General features: G+C 47.3%; 1 protein-coding gene across 1 annotated transcript in view; it reads left to right on the forward strand.

Annotated features, from left to right (window-relative positions):
* BMPR1B (bone morphogenetic protein receptor type 1B) overlaps positions 1-16,921 on the forward strand; it is a 71,631-nt gene extending 54,710 nt beyond the window's left edge. The window contains exons 6-11 of the mRNA XM_038769304.1: positions 1,852-1,990; positions 5,549-5,741; positions 7,084-7,381; positions 9,934-10,109; positions 13,754-13,884; positions 15,957-16,921. Of these exons, the coding sequence (XP_038625232.1) occupies positions 1,852-1,990; positions 5,549-5,741; positions 7,084-7,381; positions 9,934-10,109; positions 13,754-13,884; positions 15,957-16,082 (1,063 nt within the window). The 3' untranslated portion in view covers positions 16,083-16,921. The remainder of the gene's footprint in view (positions 1-1,851; positions 1,991-5,548; positions 5,742-7,083; positions 7,382-9,933; positions 10,110-13,753; positions 13,885-15,956) is intronic.
* Positions 16,922-18,928: the final 2,007 nt, after the last annotated feature.

Here is an 18,928-nt window from a genome sequence, read left to right on the forward strand (position 1 = left end):
CAGGCTCACTTCATTCCTCTAATGCCAACCTACTAACTGTACCTTGATCTCATCTTTCTCCCTGCTGACCCTTCGCCCCGTGCCCTGCCTTCGGCCTGGAATTCCCACACCCCTTCTTATCGACAGGTGATCGCTCTCTCCACCTTCAGAGCCTTATTAAAATCCCATCTCCTCCAAGAGGCCTTCCCCGACTAACCCCTCATTTCCCCTATTGCCTCTCTCTTGCACTCAGATTGTATTGTCAGCCCCACAGCACTTACTTACATAACCATAATTTATTTACGTTCCTGTCTGTCTCTCCTTCTAGAATGGAAACTCTTCATTCATTCGATCATATTTATTGAGCGCTTTCTGTGTGCAGAGAGCACTGTACTAAGCGCTTGGAAAGTACAATTCGGCAACATATAGAGACAATCCCTACCCAACAACGGACTCACAGTCTAGAAGGGAAGGGGGAGACAGACAACAAATCAAAACAAGCTCTTTGTGGCCAGGGAACATGTCTACTAATTCTGTTATATTGTACTCTCCCAAGCACTTATTACAGTGCTCTGCACACAGTAAGGGCTCAATAAATAGTGTTGATTGCCACTCCTGCTTGGAAGGGGAGAAGAGATCTGAAATGGGCAAATTTTAGTAGAAGCTCTAGTGAAAGAGAAGGTTGGAAGGGATTTTCAGGGATTTTTCTCTCCACATTTCCTGCCGCTCCCTCCCTTTTGCTGTGGTTCAAGATTAATATTAAAGGCTCTGGTTCAAGATTAATATTAAAGGCTGCCTCCCCTTCTTGACAGTAAACTCCTTGTGAGCAGGGAACGTGTTTACCAACTCTGTTTAACTGTACTCTCCCAATCGATTAATCAACTGTATTTAGAGAGCTCTTACTGAATGCAGAGCACTAGCGCTGTATAGTGCTCTGCATTCAGGAAGCACTGAATAAATAAGTTCTTCTAGACCGTGAGCCTGTTGTTGGGTAGGGACTGTCTCTCTATGTTGCCGACTTGTACTTCCCAAGCGCTTAGTACAGTGCTCTGCACACAGTAAGCACTCAATAAATATGATTGAATGAATGAACGAATGAAATACCATTAGTATGTGTGCATGAAGCCACCCAGGGAATAGTCAGTCAATTAATCGATCATATATTTATTGAGCACCCGCTAAATGCATACAGAGCACTGCAGTAAGCGCTGGGGAAAGAATTAGTAGTTACGATGAGAAGCAGCGTGGCTCAATGGAAAGAGCCTATTTTCCAGATGAGGTAACTGAGGCCCAGAGAAGTGAAGTGACTTGCCCAAGGTCGCACAGCGTAGCTCAGTGGAAAGAGCACGGGCTTTGGAGTCAGAGGTCATAAAATATTTATTTTATTGTGTTAATTTGTTTTGTTCTCTGTCTCCCCCTTCTAGACTGTGAGCCCACTGTTGGGTAGGGACCGTCTCTATGTGTTGCCAACTTGGACTTCCCAAGCGCTTAGTACAGTGCTCTGCACACAGTAAGCGCTCAATAAATACGATTGAATGAATGAATGAATGAATCCCAGCTCTGCCTCTTGTCAGCTGTGTGACTTTGGGCAGGTCACTTCACTTCTCTGTACCTCAGAGAATGGGGGTTAAGACTGTGGGACAACCTGATCACCTTGTAACCTCCCCAGCGCTTAGAGCAGCGCTTTGCACACAGTAAGCGCTTAATTAATGCCATTATTATTATTATTATTATAAGTGGCGGAGCTCGGGATTAGATCCCACGGCTTTCCGTCTCCCAGGCCTGGGTTCGGTCCACCACGCCACGACTGGTGGCTTCCGCTCCCCGTTGCCCGGCTGCCTAAATGGTCTCCCCGTTTTCATCCATCTCTAGGTACAAAAGGCAGGAGCCCAGAGCCCCCTACAGCATCGGACTGGAGCAGGACGAGACATATATCCCGCCCGGAGAATCCCTGAAAGATCTGATCCAACAATCCCAGAGCTCGGGAAGCGGATCTGGACTCCCTCTGCTGGTATGAACGGGGCCCCCGAGCCCACTGTTGGGTAGGGACTGTCTCTATATGTTGCCAACTTGTACTTCCCAAGCGCTTAGTACAGTGCTCTGCACACAGTAAGCGCTCAATAAATACGATTGATTGATTGATTGATTGAACCTCCCCTCCCTGGTGGGCAGAGATGGGGCCCAGAGACGGTGGCCGGCCGGCCCCTGTGAAACCAGTAGGGCATCAGCGTGGCAGAGGAAGAACCTCTTCCTCTGGACTCTGCGGCCTCCCTCCCCGGAGAAGCAGTGGAAAGAGCCCGGGCTTTGGAGTCAGAGCTCATGGATTCACATCCCGGCTCTGTCACTTGTCACCTGTGTGACTTTGGGCCAGTCACTTCACTTCTCCGGGCCTCAGTTCCCTCATCTGGAAAATGGGAATGAATCCTGGGAGCCCCACGTGGGACAACCTGATGACCTTGTATCCCCCGCCCCCAGTGCTTAGAACAGTGCTTTGCATAGTAAGTGCGTAATAAATGCCATTATTATTATTATTATTGTTATTGCTGTGGACAGCGATAGTGGCGAGAGACAGCAGGCATCCATCCCTTGAAACAAGTAGGGCATCAGCAGGGGCGGGGAAGAGCCTCCTCTGGGAGTCAGAGGTTGTGGGTTTTAATCCCTGCTCCACCACTGCCAGCTGTGTGACTTTGGGCAAGTCACGAGATTAGAACCCAGGTCTTTTCCACTTGGCCAAGCTGATTCTTTCATCTTGTTAACTGGTTTTAATAATTATGATTGCATTTATTAAGCGCTTACTATGTGCAAAACACTGTTCTAAGTGCTGGGGAGGTTACAGGCAGATCAGGTTGTCCCGTGGGGAGCTCACAGTCTTAATCCCCATTTTACAGATGAGGGAACTGAGGCACAGAGAAGTGAAGTGACTTGCCCAAAGTCACACAGCTGACAATTGGCAGAGCTGGGATTCAAACGAATGACCCCTGACTCCAAAACCCGTGCTGTTTCCACTGAGCCACAAACCCCACCAACCCGCCTTGGGTTCTATAATAGCGATGACGTTTATTGAGCACTTACTATGTGCCAAGCACTGGGGTTGATGAGACGATCAGTTTGGACACAGTCCTCATCCCACGTGGGGCTCACTGACTCAGAGGAGGAAATACAACTCCTTGCTCCCCAAGTACAGTTGAGGAAACCGAGGCACAGAACAGGCAGAGTAATGTGGCATCTCAAGCTGAGCAAGGGAAAGTGAGACTAAAAACACAATCCCAGCTCTGCCACTTGTCAGCTGTGTGACTTTGGGCAAGTCACTTCACTTCTCTGTGCCTCAGTAACCTCATCTGTAAAATGGGGATGAAGATTGTGAGCCCCACATGGGACAACCTGATCACCTTGTAACCTCCCCAGCGCTTAGAACAGTGCTTTGCACATAGTAAGCGCTTAATAATTACCATTAAAAAAAATTAGTTTATCATGACCAAGCTTACAGCCCGGAATTTAAAGGAATCTCACGGTGCCTCATCCTTTGCTAGGTTTAATCTGTGTATAGTGGAAATACACCCTCAAGGGCAAATAGAGGAGTGGTGTTGTTCACACATCCAATTTCTCAGCTGCCGCTTGCACAAGTCGGATCTTACCAGAAATGAAGGGTCACTAGATGGGTATAGAGAGAAGCAAGCATAGCCCTGTGGAAAGGGCACGAGGCAGGGAGTCGGGAGACCTGGGTTCGAGTCCCAGTTCCGTCACTGGCATGCTGGGCAAGTCACATAACGTATGCAGACCCCAGCTTGTGCCCACCGGATACCAGCTGAAACGAACAATACCTCAAGCTGGGCCCTTTGTTGGGCAAATGCTAGGAAGTGGCCTCATCAGACAGGACCCTATTAGCAAGACAAAGTAGAATCTGTCAAACAATTATATTTATCGAGCGCTTACTGTGTGCGGAGCACTGTACCAGATGCTTGGGAGAGTATATCAGAGTTGGTAGACATGTTTCTTCCCACAAGAAGCTTACAGCCTTCTAGACTGTGTGCCCACTATTGGGTAGGGACTGTCTCTATATGTTGCCAACTTGTACTTCCCAAGCGCTTAGTACAGTGCTGTGCACACGGTAAGCGCTCAATAAACATGATTGATTGATTACAGTCTAGAGAAGCAGTGTGTCCATTGGATAGAGCACGGGCCTGTGACTGTTTATTGTTGTATTATACTTTCCCAAGTGTGTAGTACAGTGCTTGACACATAGTAAGCCCTCAATGAATAAATACAGTTGAATGAATGAATGAATGAGAGTCAGAAGCACCTGGGTTCTAATCTTGGCTCCATCCTTTGTCTGGTGTGTGATCTTGGGCAAGTCACTTGACTTCTCTGTGCCTCAGTTGGCTCATCTGCACAATTGGGATTCAATACCTGTTCTCCCTCCTACTTAAACTTTGAACCCCACATGGGACCTGATGATCTTGTATCTACCCCACTGTTTTTACAGTGTTGAGCACATAGTAAGCACTTAACAAATACCACAATTATTAAAAATTATTAGGGGATGGAGTGGGAGGGCTGCAAGGAGATTGTTTCCTAGTTGTGTCCTCAACAAGTAGTATTTTCCAAGCGCTTGCTTTGTGCAGAACACTGTACTAAGCCTTTGGGAGGATACAGTGGAGTAGACAGGCTCTATCCTTTCCCTCAAAGACCTTAGAGTCTAGCAGGGGAGACAGGCACTAAAGCAAATTTCAGACAGGGAGAAGCAACCGGGACATGTACAGAAAGGCTGGAGAGTCAGGGAGGAATATGTGTCCCCATATGCTAAGGGTTGTGGAATTGCTCAAATGGAAATATCCGAGGAAAGTGCAGAAATGGGTGGGTGGGGGAGAGTTTAGTCCAGGAAAGCCTTCCTGGAGGAGATGTGAGGAGAGCAGTGGTCTGCTGGGTGTGAAGGGGTAGACAGTGGCAGACAGAAGAGAGGATGTGAGCAAGAGGTCGGTGGTGAGAGAGATAAGATTGTATTACACAGTCAATAATAATAATAATAACAATAATAATTATTATTATGGTATTTGTTAAGCACTTACTATGTGCCAAGCACTGTACTAAGTGCTGGGGTAGGTATAAGTTAATTAGGTTGTCCCACGTGTGACTCACAATCTTTATCCCCATTTTTACAGATGAGGTAACTGAGGCACAGAGAAGTTAAATGGCTTGCCCAAGGTCACACAGCAGACAGGTGGCGGAGCCGGAATTAGAACCCACGAGCTCTCTTGCCACCAGACTATTCCGCTTCTCTAAATGCCACTGATTGATTGATTATGCTTTCCCAAGCACTTAGTACAGTGCTCCGAACACAGTAAACACTCAATTCTTACCATGGATTGATTTATTGAGATGTCTGCCGGCCAAAAGCCAACAATGGGATGGGGAAATCACAAGGATATTTAATGAATGTTTCTTCCAGGACTGAGTGCAGGGAATTAGTGATGAGAGCTAGGACTAATAGAAGCCCTTTCCTCACCCAGGCATGATAATGACATTGAACCATTACCCCACCTTCGCTAACCACATGTTTGGGATTTCACAGGTCCAAAGGACGATAGCAAAGCAGATTCAGATGGTGAAGCAGATCGGAAAAGGTCGCTACGGGGAAGTTTGGATGGGACGGTGGCGTGGCGAAAAAGTAGCCGTCAAGGTGTTTTTCACCACCGAAGAAGCCAGCTGGTTCAGGGAGACGGAAATATATCAGACCGTATTGATGCGGCATGAAAATATCTTGGGTGAGTGGAAAATCCGGCGCTCCCTGCTACCCGCTCCCTCTAGACTGGAAGCTCATTGCGGGCAGGGTACGTATCTGCCAAGTCTATTGTATTGTATTCCCCCTAGCACGTAGTATAATGCTTTGCACACAGTAAGCGCTCAATAAGTGCCATTAGTGATGATGACTTTGAGGGGTTCTTTGTGCCAGCCGCTCCCAAGTTGCCAGGGGGAGGAGAAGCCACTGTGCCCGGAAAATCACTGTTTCTGGAGATTTCCTTCCTTTAATTCCAGAGATCTGACAAGGCCAGGAGAGCAGGAAGGGGACCAGTCAGTTTGGGGCGTTCAGCAAGCACTAGTATTGCCACCACCCATTCAGCAAATTAAATCTTACTGGGATGTCCCTAAGTGTCAGAGGAATTGCATTTTCATCCTGGCTCTACCTCTTGCCTGCTGTGAGAGCTTGGGCAAGTCACATCACTTCTCTGGGCCTCCATTTCCTCATCTGTAAAATGGGGAGTCAATATTTGTTCTCCCTCTCCCTTTGTCTCCGAGCCCCAGGTGGGATGGGGGCTGGGTCCAACCGGATTAGCTTACATCTACCCTAGTGCTTAGTACAGTGCCCGGCACGGAGTAAGTGCTTAATAAATACAGTTCATTGTATTATAATATTATAATACAATATAATTTTGGATTTCTGGAACCTTGGAAAGAGTTAATGCACCATCCAGAAAATAATCCATTCCGAGAGGGTAAAGTTCCCCTCTCTTCCTGGGTGATTGAAATCAGTTCGGGATGGTATCGGTCATTTAATTGGAGGTATTGATTCAACAGCCAAATTTGCAGCTAAACACAAGACCGTCTGAGGGTCACCGCTCTAGACCGTGAGCTCATTGTGGGCAGGGAACGTGTCTGTCAACTCTGTATATTGTACTTTCCCAAGTGCTTAGTACAGTGCTCTGCACATAGTATATAAGAGAAGCAGCATGGCTAAGTGGAAAGAGCACGGGCTTTGGAGTCGGAGGTCATGGGTTCAAATCCCAGCTCTGCCAATTGTCAGCTGTGTGACTTTGGGCAAGTCACTTAACTTCTCTGGGCCTCAGTTCCGTCATCTGTCAAATGGGGATTAAGACTGTGAGCCCCACGTGGGACAACCTGATCACCTTGTATCCCCCCCAATGCTTAGAACAGTGCTTTGCACATAGTAAGCGCTTAACAAATACCACCATTATTAGTAGTATTATATGATCAGCAAATGCCACTGATGATGATGCTGTTCCAGGAATAGGTATCTTAGTGTTGAAAAAATCCTTCCCCCAAATTCCTAATGGTATTTTCCCCCTTCCTGTTCCTTCCACTGGCCAGGGTTCATCGCTGCAGATATCAAAGGCACAGGCTCCTGGACTCAGCTGTACCTGATCACGGACTACCACGAGAATGGCTCTCTGTACGACTATCTGAAATCCACCACCCTGGACAGCAAGGCCATGCTAAAGCTGGCCTACTCCTCCGTCAGTGGCTTGTGCCACCTGCACACGGAGATCTTCAGCACCCAAGGCAAGCCGGCGATCGCCCACCGGGACCTGAAAAGCAAGAACATCCTGGTGAAGAGAAACGGGACCTGCTGCATAGCAGACCTGGGTTTGGCAGTGAAGTTCATTAGGTCAGTAAAACACCAACCTTTCGATTTGTGGGAAAACCCCACATTTTCCCAGTCCCTTTCCTTCCATTCAGTTTTTTCTCTCTTCGAGAACTTGAGCCAGGGGCTGAAAGTAAGAGAATACATGTATGTATATGTATATGTGTGTGTGTGTGTGTGTTTTACTAGATCAGTAAAACACTAATATTTTAGTATTAAGTATACAGAAAAAACCCTGTATTTTCCTAGTCTCTTCTTTTCCTTCTATTCAATTTTTTCTCTCTCCCATAACTTGGGCGGGGTGGGTGTGTGTGTGAGAGAGAGAGTGTGTGTTAACACCAGTATTTTGACATTGAGAAAGCCCCCACATTTTCCTGGTCTTGTCCTTTCCTTCCATTCACTTTTTCTTTCTCCTAGAACTTAAGCCAGGAGCTAGGTGGGGTGGGGGTGGGATTGGGGATGTGTGTATGTCGGGAGGCGGGTGGGGAGGGTCGGTCTAGGAGGCTACGGATCAATTTCCACTTTTCCTTGAAAGATCACACTTTTCACTGAAACTCAAAAACTACTTTTTTGAAGTCCGAGAGACATTTCCATCCTCTCCTTGATGAGGAAGACGCCCCCAACCCCCCTAACAGTTGAGTTTCATCATGTGGAAACCCATGTGAATTCTTCATATTAGATAAAAGGGAAAAATGCTGCTTTTACCCCTGAAAACTGTTCAGGGGGGTATATTTTCCAAAGTATAAAACCAGAAAAAGGATTGTGTCAACTCCCCAGAGAGAAGGAGATAGCAACTGGCAGGGTTTGTGAAGCCAAAGTCCTGCCAAGCTAATCCGATTGCCTTTTAGGACAGGCTGGGCTAGATCAAAGGGAAAGAACAGCTGATAATGTGCTGGAGTCACTTCATCCTCTGGAGTTGGGAGCTGGGATCTGACCAGCAAAATCAAAGCAGGCCCTGGAATCCCTCCTGGCTTGGGGGCTTATCCTGGGAGTACAGAAGCTGCAAAATTAGGAGGAGAATTCATATCTTTTGAGTGCACTATAATAAGTGCTTGGGAAATGTTAAAAAAAAAAAAAGCTACAAATAAAAAATGTGATAGGTTCCCTGCCCACAGGGAGCTTCCACTCTTATGGAGGAGGCATACCTTAGGATATTTACAAGTGGGGCAATCAGGATAAGAAACTTATGAGTTGATCATACATATATATCTAAATGCTGTGGGATGGTATAAATAATTTTGTATGTAAAGTACTAGAGGGCTGGTTGATGGGACTTGGGAATCAATCAGTGGTATTTATTGAGCACATACTGTGTGACTTTGGGCAAGTCACTTAACTTCTCTGTGCCTCAGTTCCCTCATCTGTAAAATGGGGATTAAGACTGTGAGCCCCCCCTGGGACAACCTGATCACCTTGTAACCTCCCCAGCGCTTAGAACAGGGCTGTGCACATAGTAAGCGCTTAATAAATGCCATTATTATTATTATTATTATTACTGAGCACTGTACTAAGTGCTAGGGCGAGTACAGTATAACAAATACATTCCCTGCCCACATCGAGCTTACAGTCTAGAGGGATTTATTGAGCACTTACTATGTGTAGAGCAATCAATCAGTCAATCGATTGTATTTATCGAGCACTGACTGTGAGCAGGGCACTTTAAGCGCTTGGGAGCGTATAGTATTTCAGAATTAGTAGTCACATTCCTTGTCAACAGTGAGCTAGAGTACAATATAATAGCGCTAAGCGCTTAGTACAGTGCTCTGCACACAGTAAGCGCTCAATAACTACGATTGATGATAATATAATAGCTCTAGTAGTCACCATTCCTGCCCACAAATAACTTGGAATCTAGTGGAGGAGATAGACATTAAAGTTATTTTCAGATGGGGTATATGAAACCCAGCCCTGGCTGCTGGAATTAATGATAATAATAATAATAATAATGGTATTTGTTAAGCACTTAATATGTGCCAGACACGCTATTAAGCGCTGGGGTAGATACCAGCAAATTGGGTTGAACACAGCCCTGTCCCATTTGGGGCCCACAGTCTCAGTCCCCATTTTATAGATGAGGGAACTGAGGCCTAGAGAAGTGAAGTGGCTTACCCAAGGTCACACAGCAGAGCTGGGATTAGAACTCATGACCTTCTGTCTCCCAGGCCCTTGTTCTAACCACTAAGCCATGCTGTTTGTTTGCTAATTAGCCTCACACACATACTTGGCTTCCCGAGGCCACTCTGCCACTCTGCCACTCTCCGCAAACAGGCCCCAGGGCAAGGAGCTTTCAGCGAGACCCTGTACTGAATGCTCCCTCCAAGACCAGGCGGCAGTGGTTCCTGTCAAGCGATGCCCAGGCTTAGAGCTGGCAGAGTGCATAGAATATGACCACCAGTCCTTCCCAAAACGACTTCCCCCAACCGCCAAAGGATTCCATTAACGTGCTTTGGCCTTGTTTGGGAATCGATCAGTTGTCCGTGTCTCAGTCGACTGTACTTGCATCTCCTTGACCTCCATTTCGGAGGGGGTCTGGTTCCAATAGTGACCGCAGTGTCTTTTGCTGAAATTTTCCTCAGTGACACCAACGAGGTGGATATCCCCCCCAACACCAGAGTGGGCACGAAACGCTACATGCCTCCCGAGGTCCTGGATGAGAGCTTGAACCGCAACCACTTCCAGTCATACATCATGGCCGACATGTACAGTTTTGGTCTCATCTTATGGGAGATCGCTAGAAGATGTGTGTCTGGAGGTGAGTGGCGAGAATGTTTCCCCCTGGAAAGCTGGGATCTGGCCTTTCTTTGAGAGAACGGGCCTCTTTGGAACCACCCCCTGAACGAACCGGGCTTTTGAAATGGAGTGGACGCCTGTTTCCGTGTCGACTTCTATTTGATTGTCTTTCTGCTTAGGTTCCTATTTTTGAAGCCCAGAGTTTGAGGAAGTGCAAAGATTCACCCTATATGAAAATGCCCCAGTCAGAGATATGAGATTTTGAAATGGAGTGGACGCCTGTTTCCGTGTCGACTTCTATTTGATTGTCTTTCTGCTCAGGTTCCTATTTTTGAAGCCCAGAGTTTGAGGAAGTGCAAAGATTCACCCTATATGAAAATGCCCCAGTCAGAGATGTGAGGTTTCAAAATGGCTCCGGGAAAGTAGAGCCCCTCAAGTGATCTGGACCCAGTATTGTCAGCAATATTTTTTGGGCCTCGGTTTTCCTTCTGTGACAAAGATGAAATTGATATACCTGTCTAACACCAGAGCAAATGTAACGCACTGTAGGTGTTGGAGAAGGGACACTAGAAACTCCTCTGGGGTGGTTTATTCTTTCAGGGGAGAAAAGACCTCGAAAAATTGAATCTTGTCCATTTGATTTCATATTACAGTCTGGACTGTCAGTTCACTGTGGGCAGGGAGCATGTCTCCCAACTTTATTATATTATATTCTCCCAAGTGCTTAGTACGGTGCTCTGCACACAGCACTCAATAAATATGATCGATATTTTCAAAATCTAAATTTAATGAGACTTGCTCTAGAGCTCATGAGCGAGCAGCCTCAACTAGGGCTTTGTGGGGGAAGGTTAGGGATGTCTGATGGGTGTCAGGAGGGCTGCCATCACAACATAACAAGGTTCCTCAGAGCTTCCCACTGCCCTTTTTAGAGACAAAATCCTGGACTACTTCACTGGATGTCTGACCCAGTAATGGCATTGTCTTACTCTTATGTTCGTAGATAGAATTGTCCAATCCAACACAGAGCTATTAGCCACTGCCTTTCTTGTCTCTTGGTTCTGAACTAAAGACACATTTTTTGAATTAAACACCTCCTAAGAAGGAGCATGGCCTAGTGAAAAGAACACAGGTACTGGGGTCAGGAGGTCTGGGTTCTAATCCCGGCTTTGCCACTAGCTAGCTGTTTGACCTTAGGCAAGTCACCTAACTTCTCTGTGTCTGTGCTTCCTTATCTGAAGAATGGGGAATAAATATCCATCCACCCTCTCTGGCTTAAATTATGATCCCAGTGTGGGACAGGGACTACGTCTGATCGGATTGTGGTATATCTATCCCAGTGCTTAGCACAGTGCTTGACATTTAGCAAATGCTATAATTATTATTAAAACTGTGGGTGCAAGCAGGTATGAGGAAGAGGCAGTCCACAGTTGAAGATGGGACTGATTTTGTTTCCTCTCCATGATGTTAATTCTTGTTTTTCTGCTAGCAGAATTAGGAGTAGTCATTATGGATTTAAGATGTTATTCTGTTCCAAGCCCTGGGGTAGCTAAGGTCAGATCGGACGCAGTCTCTGTCCCACGTGGGGCTCACAGTTTAAGAGGTAGGTAACCTTGGAGGGGGAGACTGAGGCACGGAGAGGTTCATGGATTTATCCATAGCCACACAGCAGGCCCGTAGCAAAGGGGACATCTCAACTCCCAGATCTTTGTCTAGACCTGTTCCCCATTGAGCAACTATCATCAATGATAATTATTGAGTGCTTACTCTGTGCAGAGCTCTGAACTAAGATCTTGGGAGATTATAGAGTCGTTAGACATGTCTCTTGTCCATAATTAGCCAGATCTTAAGGTATTTTGGGGCAATGAATTAGACTTCGTCCCTAGGAAGGCAATTCCAGGGTATCTTAATGGAGACATATTCCCGGTTATCAGACCATTTAGAAAGCGAGGCCAGGTGATTTAGGATGTGATTCATTTTGGTTCTGCACACAGTAAGCGCTCAATAAATACGATTGATTTTGACATGCTGGGTGACTGGGGAAAACTGGCTAATTGGGTAAAATGTACCTTTTGTTTAGAAGAGGTTTGGCCTAATGGTTAGGAGACAGGAGGACCTGGGTTCTAATTCTGTCTGTCATTTGTCTGCTTTGTGACCTTGGGCAAGTCACTTAACTTTGCTGTGCCTCAGTTCCTTCATCTGTAAAATAGGGATTAATACTGTGAGCCCCATGTGAGACTGAGACAAGGACTGTGTCCAACCTGATGATCTTGTATCTAGTCCAGCGCTTAGAACAATGCTTAACACATAGTGTTTATCAAGTACCATTATTATTACTATTATTGTGGAGAGCATCAAATACCATTCCGAAATTCTGGCCCAGAACTGGATGTGCCAAGCAGTCTTAGAGTGTGCTGCTGAGTCTGACTGTTTCGTCATTTTTTTTTTTTTTGTGGTATTCTTTAAGTGTTTACTATGTGCCAGGCACTATCTAAGCACTGGGGTAGATACAAGCTAATCAGGTTGGACACAGTCCATGACCCAAATGGGACTTTCGATCTTAATCCCTATTTTACAGAGTGAGGAAACTGAGCTACAGAAAAGTGAAGTGACTTGCCCAAGGTCACTTAACAGACAGTCTGATCCCCAGATCCATAACCTGTCCATTTGGCCACATTGCTTCAGTTGCACTGAAGACACAGAGGAGTGAAAAATGTTCCAAATTTTCTATTTGTCAATAGCGATTTAAAAAGTAAGTCATCCAAGGGAGTGCTTGCTTTTATCAGCACATAGAACAGTGCTTTATACATAGTAAACTCTTAACAAATCAATCAATCAATCAACCGTATTTATTGAGCGCTTACTGTGTGCAGAGCACTGTACTAAGAGCTTGGGAAGTACAGGTTGTCGACATATAGAGATGATCCCTACCCAACAGTGGGCTCACAGTTTAGAAACAAATGCCATCAATGTATTTAGATAAGAGGTTAGAAAAGCACTATGATTTTCTTTATTGGTAATAATAGTGTCCGTGTGATTTTATTAAACACCTACTATTTATTCATTCATTCAATCGTATTTATTGAGTGCTTACTGTGTGCAGAGCACTGTACTACAGACAGTGAGCCCACTGTTGGGTAGGGACTGTCTCTATATGTTGCCAACTTGTACTTCCCAAGTGCTTAGTACAGTACTCTGCACACAGTAAGCGCTCAATAAATACGATTGATTGATTGATACAAGAGGTGTGGTAAACACTGTGGCAGCTGCAAGATAATCTGGTGGGGCCCAGTTCTTGTCCTCCATGAGACTCACAGCCTAAGAGGGAGGGAGTTAGAGGTATTTAATCCCCATTTTACAGATGAGGAAACTGGGGTGCAGAGACGTTAACACAGCAGGCAGTTGGTGGAGGTGGAGTTAGAACCCAGGCCCCTTGACTCTCAGACCCGGAATCTTTCCCTTAGGCCGCACTGCTGACTTTCTATTCCTTACTTAGAAGCCCCATCTGCAAGCATCTTGGCCAAAGCCTCCGTCCCAAGGGCTTTTGGATCCGTTTTGCTTTTCCCACGGGGCACCTTTCCCGCTCTTCATCCTGATCCCCCAGGGCCCGTCTGGAGCACTGGCTCCCGTTTCAACTCCCTAGTAACGCAGCTGTCAAACCTCTTTCAGGGATGGTGGAAGAATACCAGCTCCCCTACCACGATCTGGTGCCCAGCGACCCCTCCTACGAGGACGTGCGGGAGACGGTTTGCCTCAAGAAACTGCGGCCTTCCTTCCCCAACCGGTGGCGGAGCGATGAGGTAAGGCCAGGATGGCGACCGCACCCCACCCCTCCCCCTGAACCCCATGCTTCAGCTTGGCTCCTCCTGCCCCGGGGCCACTGGGCACCCGAGAACACCTCATCCCCACACGGAGATCCTGCAGAGAGCGGGCCGGGAATCCTGCTATAGCCCTGAGCTCGCCGCTTCTACCTTTTCCCGTTCGGCCACAGCTGAGGCGCGTCGGATCCCGGTTTTTCCCACTGGCCTTTTGTTCCCATATTCATGTCGTCCCACCCTCTGATCATCTCCGAGCTGATTATCACGAGGGTTTTAAGGACCCTCCCTGAGGCCAGGGGTCGACCTGTACAATACTCCCTGAGGTTAATACGGGATAACGAAATCAGTCATCATCCTAGCCAAATAAAGAGCTTGCAATCTAGGAGGGAAGGAGGACAGGCATCCTAGACCTTGGGCAAGTCACTTCTCTGGGCCTCAGTTATCTCATCTGTGAAATGGGGATTGAGACTGTGAGCCCCATTTGTATGTCCAATCTGATTTGCTTGTACAGAGCTTAGTACAGTGCTTGGCACATAATAAACACTTAAGAAATACCACAACCCCATTTTTGGGATGAGGAAACTGAGGAACAGGGCAGCCATTTAGGATGTTTGATTTGATAGTGATTTCAGAGCAAGGATACAAGGTGCGGCTGTGACCTGGCAGCATCTAGACTCCCCCAGCTGGGGTTCCTTAGCTGGCACAGGGCTCTGACAGGCTGATAAATCCCTGGCATTCCCACTATTTTTGGGTACAGCTCCGCCTGGATTCCAAAGGAGCCAGCCCCAGGCAAGGACAACCTTCCTGTGGAGCAAAGGTGCTCTTTCCACCAAGGATTTTGAGGACGAAAAATCGGGTTTGTCCAAGGATGGATGGTACGGGCATTAAGTCGCCTAAACCCGTCACCCATCTGTAGCCCTGGTTTCTTACTACACCCATCCCTGTGCGCTTTTGTGTGTCTGATTTCTAGTTGCACGTTCAGTCACTTTGATTTGTTTTGCCTCCATCTCCTCCATTAGAGTGGGAGCTCCTCGTGGATAGGGAAACTGTCATTTTGTTATTCCTGTACTTCTCCAAATTTCGAATACAGCACAGTCCCCCAAACGGGCACTCAGTCAGTACCACAGCCACTACTACTAAGACGCTACTCCTGAAGTGATGTCAGATATCCATAGGGTTGAGTGTCGCATCATTATTAGAGCAGTTGGCTGGGATCTGAGACTAGCAGGGTTTGTTTTGGGTATTGTACAATGGGCACTGTGTCAAAGGGAGTCAAACTTGGAAGAGAGTATGAAATCTGGGAACAGGCACGGGTGCACGGATCATGGGATTTGGAGCATTCCCTTAGCAGGATGGCTTCAGAATTCCATAGCAGATGAAGCAATGCCACCTTGTGGAAAGAGCCCAAAGCCAGGGAATGAAGGACCTGGATTCTAATTCCAGCACTGCTGTGTGACCTAGGGCAAGTCAGTCAAATAAACAGTCGTACTTATTGAGCGCTTACTATGTGTGGAACACTGAACTACACGCTTGGGAGAGCACAAATACAACAGAATCAGCAGACACGTTCCCTAACATTAACGAGCTTGCAGTCTAAAGGGGGAGACAGAAATTAATACGAATAAATAATTTGGTAATATGTAATTTAAAGATGTGTACATAGGTGCTGTGAGGTTGTGGGTGGGGCGAATATCAAATGTCCAAAAGTCACTTCAAAGTTCTCTGGACCTCCATTTCCTCATCTGTAAAATGGGGAGTTTTTCCTATTCTCCCTCCTGCTTAGACCACAAGCCCTGTGGAGGACAGAGACTGGTTCTGAGCTGATGATCTTGTATATCTACCGTATTGTTCAGCACAACGTTTGGCCCGCAGGAAGTGCTTGACAACCACCACCATTCTGATTAAAGTTCCTCGCCGGGCCGAGTTGGAGTTGGCACCCGCGGGCTTGAGTAGCTCTCCATCCCTTCCATGCCATCCCCCCCCCACCCCCGAAAAGATGGCAGGGATCTTCCAGCTCCTGGGTTGGCCCTGACTCTCCTGTCGTCTCCCCGCAGTGTCTGAGACAGATGGGGAAGCTCATGGCCGAATGCTGGGCCCATAATCCCGCCTCTCGACTCACAGCCCTGAGAGTGAAGAAGACGCTGGCCAAAATGTCAGAATCCCAGGACATCAAGCTCTGACTGGTGAAGCCCAGGCCGGCGGGTGTTTCCCTCACGCGGGGCGAAGGAAGAGAGACCCTAAAGACTTTGGACGTGACGGCCGCAGACTCAGACCTCCGGAGACCCCCCAGGGCAAAGTCGGGGGAGTTTCTGGGCCCACAGGCCGAGCCGAGGCCTGAGGGAGACGGCTATGCTGACACGTCCCTATCGTTGCATGTTGCTTTCTGTGAAAGCCCTGTATTTTGGGATTGGGTGGGTTTTTTTTTTTTATAGGAGTCTTGAATTTCACGAAAATGCGGCATCCAGGGAAGAAGCTAAGAAACCTAGATCACTACAGGAGACTTCCCCGGGGATCGTGCCTGAAGCGAAAAGCAGAATTACATCTTTCTTTTTCTTTCCCGTTTGTTGAAGACTGTCGTACTTTAGGAAGTGAAAGAGGCTGAAGCTCAAGGGAGTCATCGTGGGAGGTGACTTCCCTCTCCCTTGAGCTGCCGTGATGGGACCCTCTCCCCCAGCCGTCGGGAGGGATGGCTGGCACTTGTCCCAGGAAGACCACATCCCTGGATTTCCGTGGAGGGTTCGTTCAGATTCCTCCGATTTCTGGTACTGCCCGGCCCTGGCTTTGAGGACCAGCCAAAGTCAACCCCAGAGATGAGTTCGTCCGGAGGAAGGATGGAGGTGGGATGGAGCAGAACTGGGCCTAAGTTTCTGCCAACGGGAGCCTCCCGAAGGCGGCCTGGGGGGAGATGTGACCTTCGTTTTTTCCCCAGCATGGTCTCTGCCTCTGGAGAGGGGGCGGCCCCTTCCCCCCAGCTTCGTGGGGTAGTTCACAACTTCCTTTCTTATCAAGGGGAAAGAGAGGAGCGGGGTTAACTGGGCAGAATTCAAACCAGGTTGTCTTTGGGCACCCTATGCGGGCTCTGGACTCTTCCTTTTAGAATGTCTTCCTAGTCCTGTGATAAAGGCTTCACCTCTTAATTTATTTCCTCCACCCTTGGAGTATTTGTGCCGAGTCCCTTCCCCACCCCTCACCGGGCCTTCTACCTCACATCAGCAGGCGCTAATGTGTTTTTCCTCCAGAGTGAAACCGAACAACAGAGTAGCGAGTTTGAGGCCCTCCCTGTTTTGAACCAGCACATAGCTCCAGCCCCTCATTGCAGTTATGCTTCCTTCCCATCTGAAATGAGAGCTCCTCGTGGGCAGGGCTCACGTCTTCTGACGGCACTGTTCTCTCCCAAGCTTTAAGAACAATGCTGTGCTATCAACCCATGGCATTTATTGAGCACTTACTGTGTGCATAGCACGGTCCTGAGCACTTGAGAGAGTACAATATAAATAGTAGACATGTTTCCTTCCCATAGTGAATTTACAGTCTTGCGGTCTGCACACAGTAATAAATGTCATTGGTCCATTGAAATGGGGGGGCTTCCTGGGGGTGATTAACTAGTTGGATTTAGGTTCTATCTTCCCAGGGACTTCTAGGGGGCAGCTCGTTGCCACATGGTTTTATTTCCAATCCAGTGTCTCCGGGAGTTTTGTTAAACGTGCAAGTGCCCGAACAAAATCCCTCTTTTTCTTTCCCCGCCTCTGGCCCCCAAAGCCTATGACTTCGAGGCAGTGGATTCCGGAGCAGTGGCTGCCAGCTCTGCTGAACACCTTGGGGAGTCAAAGATGCTGCATTGGAGAACTATCCGGGCAGAAGGCTCTAGCTGGGTTTTTCCTCCCATAGTTTTGAGTTCTGTTTTTACTGTGGTTTTTTTGAGGGGACAAGGCCTGGAGCGATTGTTTGGAATATAGTTCAGGTCGGAGTGTTGTCATAGTTGCTCTCGTAGATTGGGGTGGCAGCTGCCCACCCCGCAGGGTTTCCCTGTCCCCGAGTGATGGGTCCAGAGCTGGTGAGTGGAACAGAGTGGAATTTGGATGGTTTTGAAGTTTTGAGAGGATCTTACCCATCTAGCTGATGTAGGCCCCCAAAGGAAATGTGTTAGATTACGGAATTCAACTGGAAATGGATTGGAAGGAGGGGAGGGGGGCGTTTTTGGGGGTTCTCAGTGTTTGTTTGCCACATGCCACCTTGGTGTTTCATTGACAGAAGGGCCTTCTACTTTGTTACAATCAAAAGTTGACCCCAGAGGGGCAGTCTAGGGGAGAGAGAGGGGTTGAGGTAAGGTTTGGGCCTGTTTGAGAACTCGGGAAGGAAAGACCCATTTAAAGCTCCCGTTGTGGCAAACACTAGGATCACTGCCTGTGATGATGTGGTAGAAACGAAATTGTTTGAAGCGATTTTCTCCTTATTGGGAAATCCACCTTATTTTTTTCATTACTGCAAGGTTCCGGCAGTTGGCGGGTGAATTGTTTTTTTTAATGGAAGGAAAGGTTCCCCTGAAGTTTTATTTCAGCCGTGTTCACGCAGAATGGTTTCCAAATGGAAGTGCTTTTTTTTTGTTTTGTTTTGTTTTGTTTTCCCCTTGGTGAAATAAAGGCTTCTGAGATTTCAGCTGATAGATAAGGTACTTTCTGTATGTTGGGATAGTTCTGTTTGATTTGCTCTCTCCCTCTCTCTCTCTCTCTGTGTATGTGTCTGTGTGTGTATGTATAAATCTATATTATGTTCAATTGGGAGGCTGGAACAACTCCGCTGTGTGGATTAAGAGTAAGATATTATGGCTGATAAAGCACTAAATTAAGCATAATATTTATTTATGAGAATGCAGAGCTGGCTAAAGTCCCAGTGATAGTGGGCTAGGGGATCATGCACGAGACACAGTCCTCGGACTTCTTTGGAAATCTTGGGTTCCCTTTATCCCAGTCCCCCTCCCTCCCTCTCCCCCAACTTGTGACATCTTTTCAAAGACCCATGGGATTTT

This window comes from Tachyglossus aculeatus, chromosome X5 (genome assembly GCF_015852505.1).
Source record: "Tachyglossus aculeatus isolate mTacAcu1 chromosome X5, mTacAcu1.pri, whole genome shotgun sequence".
NCBI classification, from domain to species: Eukaryota; Metazoa; Chordata; class Mammalia; order Monotremata; family Tachyglossidae; genus Tachyglossus; species Tachyglossus aculeatus.